The following is a 14,369-nucleotide window of genomic DNA, read 5'->3' as shown; positions in this document are numbered from 1 at the left end:
CGATAATTTTTCAGACTGCAGTGAGATGCAAACCACACTTCTGCAGTGTCCACGAGCAACATCCTTTAATCGCACTGTTCCTCGACAATTTTCAAGTTAAAATTCGGAAATTTTAGAAATTTTTTTTTCGAAAAAACGACTAAGTGCTTGTAAACAGTACCACTGAACTGTCAAAAAGGTTCAGCCGGCTAACACTGAGTTCATTTGTGACGTCACGCTGCAGAACCTAATTAGCCAGGCGTATCAAGTGATAGTTGGTATTTTTTTTAGCAATCTCTATGCGTGATTCGCGAAACTTTGACAAGGGACAAAGGAACAAAGTGTCGTGAAAATTTCTGCATTCGTTAAATAGCATTAATTTAATATCAGTATTTTATGTAAAAATAGTATTAATTACTATTCCAAGTTACGTGGGCTGTACAATAGTGCAATCGTGTCGTGAAATTGTAAGGTACCATAGCGAAGGTAAGAGTATGTTTATATCGCGTAAAATATTAGTCGTTTTGATAACAGGGTTGTGGCAAAGAGGAGCTTTTCGGGGGTTAGTCTTCGCCCTCTTTCGGATGCTAAAAATCAAATTACCGAGTGAATCCTTTTATTTATTTTGGTACGTACCTACATATTTATTCTATTGGTATTTTGTATTTCGGTACGTAAATATCTACTATGGGTACTTTATTGCCGCTTTGTTCCAAAGAGTCGATTTTTGTTATCACTAGGTTAAAATCAAAAAAAGCTTCCAAATTAGGCATATTGTGTTTATCTCTGATTATTTTTTTTAACAAGAAAATGGATAAATAGATGGGTAAATTTACTTTCAAGGATAAAAGGATAGAAGCTTCTGCGTCTGAAATGAGTTATCTTCAATACTCTAGCAAGCCTTGACAATACTCGATATCCTGCACGTCATTATTCATTTTCGCTTTTTCGAAGCAGAATCAACTAAATTGTTCGGAATATGGCTTCCCAAATTTCCTGCTCAAGTTCTGCTCAAGCCACTGTGTTCGGCTTCGTTGAAAGTCTGGTCAAAACCATCCCGGGAAATACAACTGGCTGCGAAAGAGAGTACAGGGTGGAATCTTTAAATAATATGGCCAAAACGCGAGACGAGCCACAGGGTAGAATGGACAATCGACGTATTCTGAAGATAAAACAACAGGTGGCCAAACAGAATAACTTCATCAATGAGCTGAAAAAGAATATCCGTCTCTTGGAAGCGATGACACCCAAATCCATCTCGGACCGAGAGAAGCTTGCCTTCCTGAGAAGCCGCCTGGATAAAGAAAATGAGCTGCTGAACAACTTGTTAAGTAAACTTATCGGAGAACAGAAGCAATCCGATAGTCCAGTCTGGGAGCAGATTCGGCTTTGCAGCGAACCTTTGGACGATTTTTCTCGTAATCCGTGGATGCTGGGAAATGTACCAATATTTGACCAATGTTTCTCCTTCGATTCTACTCTATCATCGTTGAGTTCCAAAGCTCAGGTTGGTGGCGAATCGAATTACCTGGATGAGGATACGAAAAATAGGCTGAAGAAAGAACTGATGAATCGGGATCGAGTTATTGATATTTTGCAAGCTCGTGTTGAGGCACTCACCGCGGATGTCCTGAACGTAAAGAAGGATAATGAAGCTATTTTGGACAAAACTCCTAGGCAAACCAAATTCTGCGACGCGGACATATTTAATCGGTTGCGGTTTTACAAAGAAAATACAGACGCATTAGAAAAGAACTTACAACAAATGGGAGCAGCGTTGGATGTGATACGGTCGGAGTTGGGCACCACCTTGCCTGGGGAATTCCAAGATCCAATCGGATGTAGCACGTTGATTACGTCATGGGACAGCGGTAAAACAAATGGGGAAGAAGCGAAATCGTCCGCTATGTCCAAGCAAGGTGACGATCAGTACAACAGCCTTATGAAAAAGTTTGCTAAAAAGTCGAACGAGTGCAAAAAATTAACAGATCGTTTAGCTAAAGCATGTTCCTGCCGAAGTGAATCTCCGGAGCAACTGGAAGGAGATGTCCTAAAAAACCGATGTTCGGAACTGTTGGACGAGCAAGAAGAGTTTAAGATTCTTATCAAAGAGCAAGGTGATCAACTTGAGGAGTACCGTGGAAAATATATAGCAGCACAGCAGCAAGTTGAAGAGCAAAAACTGCAAATGGATAAAATGGACGTAACGAATCGGCAAATCGAGGAGCAAATAAACATGGAAGTCCAAAGAATCAAATCCAAATTTCAATACAAGCTTAGGCAACTAACGCCTTTCCCTAAGCTGCTGGAAGCCGAAGAGCAGAAGGTGAAAAATTTGAAGACATCAAATCAAAAGCTTTTGGCAGAACTGAAAAAGTCAGCAATGGAAATCAAGTCGTTAGAGTACCGTCTGCACACTGCACACGCTTCACAGAACGTTGCATTGGAGAAAGCTCACAATCTGCTCAAAGTCGAGTTGAAACAGGTGAAGGAAACTTTGCAAACCGAGGAAGTAACGAGAGAAAAACTGCAAGACCAGCTGGTCGCTGCGCAGAAAGAAATGGAAGAAGTTAGAACAGAGACAGCTAAAATTATCGCTCGAGCTAACGACCGATCCCAGGAAGATCGAAAAACGGACCAAGCGAGAATTCATGGCCTTGAAATGGAATTAGCTAAGTGCCGCGCTGCTGCCTCCGTGACTATCAATAACCGCGAAGAAGCTTTGCGTGAAATGCAATGTCAGATAGGGGTGCTATCGGGTAGCTTGAATGACGCCCAAATTCAGATACAATCACTCCGTAATCAGCTCACGTTTTTGCAGAATGAAAGATATGGCTCGCGTGTCTAAAGGCCTTATCAATTCACAATTGAAGTCAATAAACTGTTTCAAACAAACTGATTCAGTGGTTTTCTTTTGTTTACAAGATCACCGCCATTTGTTTCATTGTCTTTCTATTGAACTGAACATTTTAGCTTAGTGTGTATTTCATTTTTATTATTACAGATATTAGATACAAGCAAACCGGTGATATATACCGTACGCATTCGGGACCAAACTTTATTAACGTACATACAGAATGGCTGATTTCACTGAAGATCTGGAGAATTGGATGGGAAAGCTTCCACCAGAGTTAAGAGCTGTCCCAATTATCAATCTAGCTATTCCGGGTTCCCATGACACCATGTCATACGGGATTAAAAGCAAATCACCAGTCGCACCCGACGCGGAACCGATCGTTGAATCACTGAATAAGTTCATTCCATGCGTAGTGAGACGTTGGGCCGTCACGCAGCGCTACAATGTTGTGGATCAACTGAAAAGTGGCATCCGGTGAGTACTCAAATTTAATCTTGAATGTTAAATATTTGAGCATTACTATTATTTATTACCACCAGGAAGACATCATCTAAAATTAGAACAGTTACTGTGCATATTTGCATCAATGATGTCAAATGCTATAAAATGCTGCTTTTTTTCGATACTGAAAGCTTCACAGAATGCTTTTGATATAATTTTGGATATTCGAAACTCAAAATTTTAGAATTTGCGTGGAAGTATTTATAGGTACACATGAAATTGAAGTTGACCGTTTTCATGGGAAAAATAATCCATGTTTAGACAGTTTACTAATCTTCCAGGGTGAGGCAGACGGTCAGCTTATTTGATAATTCTGCAACGGACGTCTTTTTTTTAATATTACCTGAGTGTGCTCGTCCTTGCTTGGGATTCAATATTAGCTTGAATTTATGCGCAGATTCTAAAAAGCATGCTATATTTTCCTGTTTCATTTATGTGGGAGCCCCCCTCGAACCATCATAAGAACCTTTCCCGGCCCCTGTATACAAATTTTCACGATGATCGGTTCGCATGCTACGCATGCCTCGTACTTGCACTTCAGTGACAAGTCTGCTGCTTCATTCATTGTTTATAAAGGAGTAAGACTGGTTTGATCTTGTTAAAGATACATTGATAAATTCCCTGATAAATTTAGTTTTGTTTTACATAAGTTTATTTCGTCATACCCCTCCTGTCATTACCATTTGTGAACCCAACATAATTGTACCTATGTTTATACTATTGCCAATAGATATTTCGATCTGAGGATTTGCATGAAACGACCCGAGAACAAGTTTTATTTCGTGCATGGCTTGTTTAGCGAGGAAATAACGGAACCTATGGAACAGTTAAAAGATTTTCTTCGGACTCACCCGCGTGAATTTGTCGTACTAGATTGTCAGCACTTCTACCTTTTCAACCCAACGGATCACTGTGTTCTTTCGGCGGAATTGAACAGGATTTTTGAGAAAAAAATCTACTCGCGTAACGTGAATCAACTCAAGGATTGTACACTGGAATTAGCAACGGGCAATGGCCAACAGGTGCTAATTGTGTATCGAAGCGATGCGTGCGTCAACGACCGCTTCTGGTTGAGTCAAGATTGGCCTACTCCATGGCCAAATGAAATCAAGGTGAAACAGTTACGCCAGTATCTCGATGAGAAGTTGAGTCAACGCAATCCAGAAACCGGTTTCGTTTCACAGTGCGTCCTTACGCCCAGTACTCGGTACATAGTTCCCAGATTTATGTCGTCACTTCGATCGACATGTGCCAAGGAGGTGGACAGAAAATTGTCAGATTGGATAAAATCGCAAACTCCTGGTCCATTCAGTGTAGATGATAAACCTAAGTCAAATGTGTTTCTGGCAGACTTCATTGATATTCAAAACAGTAACTTTTGTAAAATTGTTGTAAGTTTAAATAAGAAGATACTAGACCAAAATAGTAGTGCACAAAGCTCTCCATCTAAGACAAGCGACTAAACGAGAAACTAGGTACTAAGCAACTAAACAACTCAAAGACAATCGAATGTTGTCTAATGTTACGTCTATAAATAAACCAAACTGCAGTCACTACTGAGCAACATTGAACTGACCTAGATAGGAATTTCTACTTCGATAAACTTTACTACTATTGATAGTTGGTATAACTAGGGTAATGTCATATGGGCATGTTTCTATGCGCGTAATGTTACATGATGTGTAAGTTCATATTCTATTACTTATCACGAAAGAGGTTGTTTGTTCTGAAGTTGGCTTCTGTGGCTTATCTCTTTTATGTTACAGAATATGTGTTCCAGTAATGGTGTTTTTTTTTTATAATTGTTATGGTATGATAAGGTCATTTTACCGAAATGATGATTAAAAACTAGTCATTAGTAACTAGAATGGGCCTCATAACCTAGTCATTAAAGGCACGGTATTATCAAGCCGGAGGCGGGTTCGATTCCTGGTCCGGTCGAGGGAATTTTTCGGGTTGGAAATTTTCTCGACTTCCCTGGGCATAGAGTATCATTGTGCTTGCCACACAATATACAAATTCGTGCATTGGTATTGGCATCGAAAGCTCTAAATTAATAACTGTGGAAGTGCATTTAGAACACTAAGGCTCTGAACCATTTGGTGGATTATTTTAATTTTTGGTTAAAATTTGACAGATGAAAAGTTATTGATTAACCCTGCTATCCGAGCGTGGTTACTTCTGACAGACAAGAAGTTAAATTTTGACGACCGTGGCTCGAAAACCGGTCGATCGGCAGCACGGGGGTTTTCGAACATAAGAAATAACTTTCGAAATGTCACTTTTAACCACGAGTTAAATTTAACTCGGCAAATGGTTCACAGCCTAAGGCTCTGAACCATTTGGCGATTTTTATTACTTTTGGTTAAAATTTGACAGATGGAAAGTTATCGATTAACCCTGCTATCCCAGCATGGTTATTTATGACAGACAAGAAGTTAAATTTTGACGACCGTGGCTCGAAAACCGGTCGATCGACAGCACGGGCATTTTCGAACATAAGAAATAACTTTCGAAATGTCACTTTTAACCACGAGTTAAATTTAGCTCGGCAAATGGTTCACAGCCTATATCTACATCTTAAGGCTCTGAACCATTTGGCGATTTTTTTTAACTCTTGGTTAAAATTTGACAAATGAAAAGTTATCGATTAACCCTGCTATCCGAGCATGGTTATTTCTGATAGACAAGAAGTTAAATTTTGACGACAGTACGGGGATTTTCAAACATAAGAAATAACTTTCGAAATGTCATTTTTAACCACGAGTTAAATTTAACTCGGCAAATGGTTCACAGCCTAAATTACTTCGGTGTACGGCAGTGTAGCAGCGGTGTAGCTACACCGCAAAAACGAAAACGACATAAGGCTGTGTTCCATTTGGAAAATTTTCTCTTAGATTTGACACTTCGAAAATAAATTAAGATGTTCGAAAATCCCTCTGTTGTTGATCGGCCGATATCCGAGAAAGCGTTTGTCAAAATTGATTCCTTGTCTGTCAGAAATAAGTCTGCTGGAATTAATGAGGTACAGAGAGAGGTGAAGCAGATCGTGAAATATGATTGTATTAGTAATCCAAAAAAATCAACGTAAACTGTAAAACGTAATCTGTCAAATTTAAGTAAAAATTCACCAAATGGAACACAGCCTAAGTTGAGAGCACACAATAACCTAATATGCACTAAGCAATAAGCTTGAAATGCGAAAAAGAAGAAGAAGAAGAAGAAGTAGCTAGAACGTTCTCTATGGTTCGGAGAGAAAGAGAGAGAGAGAGCCGATAATTTAATGAAAATTATGCAGAAAACATTGGTACAAAACTGAAAACAACTGATGAAGTCGTGTTGCCAAAAATTGGACGGCACTAAAATTACTTAGTTCCACTATTGCTGGCTCAGCTACCCTGTTTAGAAAAAAAAAATCATAAAGGTTTCCCTTCTCTTTATTTATTTTCCTATTAACTTGCCCATTTTTTATCATAACATTTAAATACTGCTCCATATTTCGTCAACTCATTTTTGATAAAAAAAAAGTTCCAATCGATCTTGAAGTTACGCTGGATTTTAAATGCGTACTAGTTGCTAAACTATAATTGCACCATAATTTTTAAAATATTTAAATAAGTCATAGGATCATCACATTTTTTTAATCGTTTTTTTAAACACTACATATTTTAATAAATGAAAAATTAGTTTGTCAGTAAATTTTTACTATAGAAGCTTTAAGCCTCCTGGTTAGTTGGCCTCTTGTATGTTAAAATAAATCTCATGATCAATTGGAATCAGTCTCATCAAAATCGGTTAAGAACTGGTTAAATGTAAGCAACACAATTTTGTTTTGAAGAAAAGGGTTGAGTACGTAATGGTTAACCACAAGGTGAATCTTTGCAGAGTACTGTTTCGCAATTCTTTCAAGCCAAAAAATAAGGGTTTGTAAATGTAACGTAACTGAAACTTTCCCTCCCCTTGGCTAGTTTTTGCACCTTGCTGTTGGTGGGCGGGCTTAATTTCATGCTAGTGGAGTGTTGGAGACGGTGGGTTTGTGGCCGACGTTGCTGGCTCATGCCGCGATAGAATGGCGCCATGGGCAGGCAATGAGGATTACTGAGCTTCCCCTCTCTGATAAACCACTGCATGAGAGAACAAAAGATCTAGTCCAGCAGTGATAGTATCACACTTGTTACTCCTTTTATTGAGAGCCGCGTCGTGGTACGCTTACGTATAGGCACTGACGTTGGGTGTGATACTGGCGGGTTTTGCCGCAAATCACTCTTATTTTATTTATTTTTACGCAGATAGATTTATTTGGGTTTGCAAGGGAATTATACTATTGAAATATTTCAGAAAGTGCCCAACGGTACTCCTTCTACTTGCGTGACAAGCTTTCATTGTTGTTTTCATTGAAGTATTACTCAGGGAACAACTTTAAACATCATTTTTGTACATGGTATTGTAACTAATCTTATATGTGCTTCATTTTGATTTGGGATAAATGTTTGAACTATGGCTCGGGATTTCCACTGTTGCGTGCTTCTATTGTGATATATCCATACGTAATTTTGTGGGACGACATAGTGGAAACGTGTGAGCGTAGTTGGAGCATATACCCTATATAATTTAAAATCAGCTAGGAAACTAACTTCAAAATGAAGCATTTTAGTCACTTGAGGGTGTCACCTGGGTCGAACTAAGATATAATAAATAGGTATAGGTCAAAATCAAAAGTACTTGAAACACGTTTAATTTTAGATTACAAGCACAAGTGCAGGTACTTAATAAAGCATGGGTTATGATTGATTAGGTGACTTAGAGCTTTTAATAATTTATTAATTTAGACTAATGAGATATCATAACCATCAAATGAATTTAAATAATAAACTTCAGAAAGTTTAATGACATTAAGTAGATTAACAAAAGAATTAGGAGGCGGGTGGTCCGCTTAGGGAGGCAACTAACCTTTATAGTTGTAGAATAAATCTTCTTATTTAGTATTGAATTTAAAAAAAAAAGAAAACGCAGGCAGACCAATAGCATTTAGCAGATTAACAAGGAAAGGAATAGTTTAGGAAAAAAGTAAAAGTAGAGTTATGTGACAGTTATTAGCTTTTAAACTTTTGGAGGTATTGTATTCCCCTGAGTTTGTTGTACTCGATTACTATATAATTCTCTCAATACGCGAAATCTCTTATATATGCGATTAAAGCATTTGAGTTAACTTATTTCTTAGTGTTCAAGTACTTACATTTGTAAACAGCAATCAATGTTAATCTATGAACTAAACCATACGTAAAATCGATCTTTCCTTATGTGGTATTGATGCATGTTTAACTTTTCGCGGCTTTCGGAATCAACGCGCCTACGTCTACGGAGCTTACGCAGAAGTGATTTGCAATGCGGTAGAGCTCACCAAAAGTTTTTTTTTTTTTTTTTTGAGCTTCTGTAGTATAGAATTTGTTCGGTACGGTCGCGAAATCTTGAAATGATTGATACGTGCGGTAAAATAACTAAATTGAAACAAAGCTCAACAGTAAAATAAGTAGAATATTTAGGGAGGAAACCAAAATTTATCAACTTGCCAACATAGGCTATCACATTTATTTTGGTGGCACTCTTTAAGTGATAATAAGTTGTTTTTTTTTCTCTACGGTTGTTTCGCGTGGCGTTCACAATTTGCGCGATTTTCGTATCTTACGTAATTTAGATGTTTAACTATAAACGGTTTCACTGACTCGAGGTCGTTCCTTAAGCGGTGTTGGTACAGGTTAAACCTTTGCCGACTGTCGGATTCAACGCGCCTACGTCTACGGAGCTTACGCAGAAGTGATACGCAATTCGGTAGAGCTTGTCAAACGCTTTTGAGCTTATAGAATTTGTTCGGTGCGGTCGCGAAATCTTGAAATGATTGATACGTTCTTTAAATTAACTAATTTGATACAAAGCTCAGTAGTAAATAAGTAGAATATCTAAGGAGGAAACCAAAATTAATCAACTTGCCAACATAGGCTATCACATTTATTTTGGTGGCACTCTTTAAATGATAATAAGCCTTTTTTTTCTCGCTTCGGTTGTCTCGCACGGCTTTCGGAATTCGCGCGGTTTTCGTAACTTACATAATTTAGATATTTCGTTCGAAACGGATTTACTTATTCAATCGGTTTACTACGCGGATGTATCTACGCGCACACGTCACAGCATTTTTTCTATAACTATCTTGAAACAATACATACGGAATCCAGCGTTCAAGCGGTCAACATAGGCTAGTCCTTCTGCTGTATTGTCAAAGATAGAAGCAAAATTTATTCAAATGGGTCAAGTCTTGAAAATTAAGCTGTCACGCAGCTCCAGCTTGATACCAATAAAAAAAAAAAAAAAAAAGTAAATGTAACGTAACTGAAACTAGAATCGAATGTGAACAATGTCTGAAATATATAGATCTATAAGGTGTTTGAGTATTTAGATCTGTGCTCTGGAAATGGCAAAGTGTCATAAGAAAAAGGACTCCACAAATTTACACCTTATCCGTCATTGTTGCATATCTAAATCGCAACCGCTAACCCGCGTTTAGGACAACTCTTCATTAATTAGAACAATATTGAGAAGTCAGAGCTATGATTTGGTAGGTAGTTTAAAACTACGTGAAACTCAAAACCTTGTTATTCATCCATATTTCCTATTTCGATCAAAACTGATTTTACATTAAAAAAAAAGGTTATCGGAGATCCATTTGGATCGAAATGGGAAATAGCGAGCATTACTTCTATAATTCTGTACGAAACTGTTACTCAAAATCTGAGTTGTATACATGATTTTTTGTATACATGATTTATTGTGATTTTAAAACAAGTTCTTTTTTTCAAGATTTAAACGGGTTTTAATTAGGCCTTCAATGACCAAATTTGCTACTTGCGGTGCTACAATTTCAAACTTTTAATTAAATGTTATTATAACAGTTTTGGAACGACCTTCTACCAGCGATTTGAAAAAAAAATTAAGCAATAGTTTCCAGATTAAAACAAGCTTAGCCTAAATTTGACACTATTTTCTCGAGGTTCCGGAAGAAAATATTTCAAAATATTGTTCCACGGCAAAGTTCGAGTGGTAAAATACGTAATTTTAAATTGCTCGAATGATTTGATGCATTCTCATTGAGCTTCGGATTGAAATTTGCTGAGAAATTTTTTATTACACCATTTTTGATACATGCAGAATGATTTGATTTCCTACTTATATCTTTTGTATTTGTGTACTTAGGGGGGCTTCCCTTTTAGCTCAATCGGTTAAGATAAAGGCTACTATTTGTATTCTCGACCCGGTTTATTAATGTTTCGGCTAAAGACATTTCTATACTTCCCTAGACCGAATATATACGGACGAATGCAAAAATGATTACTGCAACTGCAGAAGTTTTTTTTTTAACTTTATTAAAGTGATTTCTAGTTGAGGGCTAGTTCATCACAAACTGCGGAAGTGCTCCAGACGTAATGTCATAGAGGTAACTCTAAGACTAGTAGGTCCCGAAGAAACGTGCTCAACTTTTTGGCTCGCTCTGGTACTATCTTCGGTCCCAAGCTAATCGATGCACCCCTCGAAATATAGGAAAATCCACGAACCCCTCATTTTATCTGTCAAATTTTCATAGCATATCAAAACAAACATTGTGTAGTACTAGAATTTCGACTAGAATGGGGTACGTTAATCGATTTGCTTGGGACCAATGGGCTAGTCAAGTAGTGAGCCAATTTAAAATCGATAGTTTCGTAATGATTGTTGGTAATATGCCGGTTGGGTCGTAAAAGTCAAAAAAGAAGTTTTTTTTTAATGTATTTAAACATTAATATTTGACTACCTACATTAAATTTTCATCACAGTTGAGAGAGCAGGCGTCATGTCTTTAATTGGTTTACTTTTTTTTTATTACGTCAACAACCTTCAAAGCGGCGCCGGTGGTGTAATAGTTAACGTGACTGCCTCTCACTCCAAAGGGCCTGGGTTCAATCCTAATCTCTGAAATCTCTGATCAAGCCTTCCTTCGGAAAGGAAGTAAAGCCGTTGGTCCCCGGTCCATGAGTTGTGACGGGTCGATAGGTAAGGTCCAGGTGTGGGAGCTGCCTTCCTGGCGTCGGTAGCATTGGTACTCAGTACGGAAAACAAGATCGACGGAAAACAAATTAAGGAAAAAAAAAGTGAGAAGTCATTCTGTTCGTTCGGCTTTCATGTGCATGAGCATAAATACCTAAGATAGTTAAAAAATAGAATAATTAAGAATTGTTAAAATGGATTACTTTCTCGAGTCCGTTAAATTTGTATTTTTTTATTGTGATTTTAGCCGTAGGCTAGTTCATCACGTTTGATAGCAGAAGGTTAGGCTTAGAAGCTGCATCGAAAGAGAGGTTTCAATTTGACATTAACGTAACATACAACTGGCTCTAATTACCCACCGAAAGAGACAGACAACATTTTAAAAACTTAATGTAAAATGAGAATTACAACGGAACTGTGGTAAGGAATGGGTGGATCTCCACCGTAGGAGACAGTGCATCCGTCCGGCAGAGACACTCCGACGGCAAAAAAAGTACAAAGGTGAAGAGAACACGATCGGCGCAGCCAAAGACTAGAGGACTAGATTTGGTTGTACAGGTGAGTACAGTACAACCCATAATCGCATATCAGTCCCATTTTTTCTTCATTTCCTATCCATATGGGACTGATATGCGATTATGGGTAGAGTACGTGTTCCACCGAGGCACAGTGGTCTAGAACTTTGAAAAAACGGTCAAAAGTCATTATCTCATGAATCTTGCATTTTAGACTAGTAATGTCTTCTGGAAAGTTTCTGGATATAAAATGCCCTTTTTTTGACAATGACAAACCAATGATTAATCCTCCTATAAGAGAGATTCAAAATTATTTTTTCCAAAACTTCCATATGCCGGTTCGGTGTCTTCGACAACGTGTTAGAAAATATCGAAACAAGAAAGTTTGCTGAAGACACTAGGTGGCTATTTCTTCATCTCATAGAAATATGGAACGTTTTTGGTGGAAAACCTCATAATAAAAGTATCTACTTAATAATTAATTTCTTTAAACTTCTACTGGTTTGAAATGTTCTACAAAATTATTCAAAACATTAATACACATAAGTTTGATGAATATCATAGCACACTAGATCGCTAAATAGGTAAGTTATTATTGGTTTTGCTCCAAAAATATAATTTTTAGCCACATAATTACGATTTACTACCATTTCTAACCACATCCCACGACAAAACCAATAGGAATAGTTTTTGTCGTGGGTACAAAAAATAAAGTATTACAAATATTAAACAAAATCAAATCTATGTTAAAAAAAAAACCAAAAAATATCTATTGAAATCAAGAATTACTTGCCTATTTTAAAGTGCGGTGCAGTGTATAATCACACATATATCACATATCTAATGGATGAAATCCATGTGATTTTCACATAGCTTTCCTGTGATCACATAGCAGCAAATCCCACCACAAAATCACATGAATCTTATGAGGTCCATGAAATTCATATGAAAAATCATATAAAATAAATGTGATCGCATAAATGTTATGTGAAATTCAGATGAATTCCATTAATTTTGATTATGGATGAAAATCATGTGCGTTTCCGATGGAAGCTACATGAAAACTATTTTCGATGCAGAAAATGTATGTATCACAAACGAAGTGACAGACGACTAACTGGCGAAGAAATCCATTAAAATAATGTGGTTCACTGTAATAGAATTTTCTTGGAAGCTTGTGCCATCATCCACCAGATGGGTTAGTTTTTTTGTTTTGATTTGAACAAAGTTGATTTTGTGTACAATGATTCTTTGACAGTGTGCAAAGAGTGTATCATTTTGTCATTTTTTTTATGCATTTCAGTTTTGAGTAGAGTGAAAGAGATAGAACCAAAACATTCTAATACATTTCTAGATAGAGCTGGAATTAGGGCCTAACAGCTTTAGTAAACAATGAGTTCTCTTGATGCTTTCTAGAAATTCAAGGCTCGCCTACGCAAACCAACATCCTCATCGGATAGGGAACGACTTCCCCTATCCGATGGTTAGGTTGGTCTGCGTGAACGTGCCTTGAATTCCTAGAAATCATCGATAGAAGTCATTGTTTACAAAAGCTGTTACGCCCTAATTCCAGCTCTATCTAGATTTGGTGAAATTGCTAGTGCAATCCAGTAGTAGTGTTGCCATGTGGTACAATCCAGTAGTAGTGGTGTTGCCATGTGGTACACTGAAAAATTTAAATAGCAGGTTAGTCACCAAAGTTTTCGAGCCGCTCCGTCTGTCACTTCGTTTGTGGTATGTATACTGATGTTTTGATCAATTTTGGACCCTACTTCGAAGCAATAGAGGTTCAAAGAATGAAAAATCACTTTTAAGGGGTTTTCCATTGAAAAAAACATCCCAAATCATGCAGTATTTCACATAAAATTCATGTTTCTGCAAGAAATTTTGAATTTTTTGAAGAAAACACACTTAAATACTTCTATTTCTATTGGTTTTGTCGTGGGATGTGGTGGGAAATGGTAGTAAATCGTAATTATGTGGCTAAAAATTATATTTTTGGAGCCAAACCAATAATAACTTGCCTATTTAGTGATCTAGTGTGCTATGATAGTCATCAAACTTATGTGTGTTAATGTTTTGAATAATTTTGTAGAACGTTTCAAACCAGAAGAAGTTTAAAGAAATTAATTATTAAGTAGAAACTTTTATTAGGAAAAATCCACCAAAAACGATCCATATTTCAATGAGATGAAAAAATAGCCACCTTCAGCAAACTTTCTTGTTTTGATATTTTCTAACACTTTGCAGAAGACACCGAACCGGAATATGGAATTTTTGGAAAAATAAATTTTGAATCTCACTTCTAGGAGAATTAATCATTGATTTGTCAATGTTAAAAGAAACTTTCCTGAAGACACCAGTAGTCTAAAATGTAAGATTCATGAGATGATGACTTTTGACCGTCTTTTAACAGTTCTAGACCACTGTGCGAGGCTAGGATG

At 37.2% G+C, this 14,369-nt stretch overlaps 2 protein-coding genes across 2 annotated transcripts; both read left to right on the top strand.

Annotated features, from left to right (window-relative positions):
- Positions 1-301: 301 nt before the first annotated feature.
- LOC135701771 (PI-PLC X domain-containing protein 3) lies at positions 302-13,075 on the top strand. The gene is made up of 3 exons (XM_065222704.1): positions 302-465; positions 2,984-3,310; positions 4,068-13,075. Exons 2-3 carry the CDS (start codon positions 3,057-3,059, stop codon positions 4,798-4,800), a joined length of 987 nt encoding a protein of 328 aa, XP_065078776.1. The 5' UTR covers positions 302-465; positions 2,984-3,056; the 3' UTR covers positions 4,801-13,075.
- On the top strand, positions 497-2,939 carry LOC135701752 (cingulin). The gene is made up of 2 exons (XM_065222669.1): positions 497-805; positions 937-2,939. The coding sequence occupies exon 2, from the start codon at positions 959-961 to the stop codon at positions 2,825-2,827; it is 1,869 nt and encodes a 622-aa protein (XP_065078741.1). The 5' UTR covers positions 497-805; positions 937-958; the 3' UTR covers positions 2,828-2,939.
- Positions 13,076-14,369: the final 1,294 nt, after the last annotated feature.

The sequence above is a fragment of the Ochlerotatus camptorhynchus genome, unplaced genomic scaffold (assembly GCF_037179485.1).
Source record: "Ochlerotatus camptorhynchus isolate MF236.1 unplaced genomic scaffold, CSIRO-AGI_Acam_v1.1 ptg000176l, whole genome shotgun sequence".
Classification (NCBI taxonomy): domain Eukaryota; kingdom Metazoa; phylum Arthropoda; class Insecta; order Diptera; family Culicidae; genus Ochlerotatus; species Ochlerotatus camptorhynchus.
This window is presented reverse-complemented; position numbering and strand designations above follow the sequence as displayed.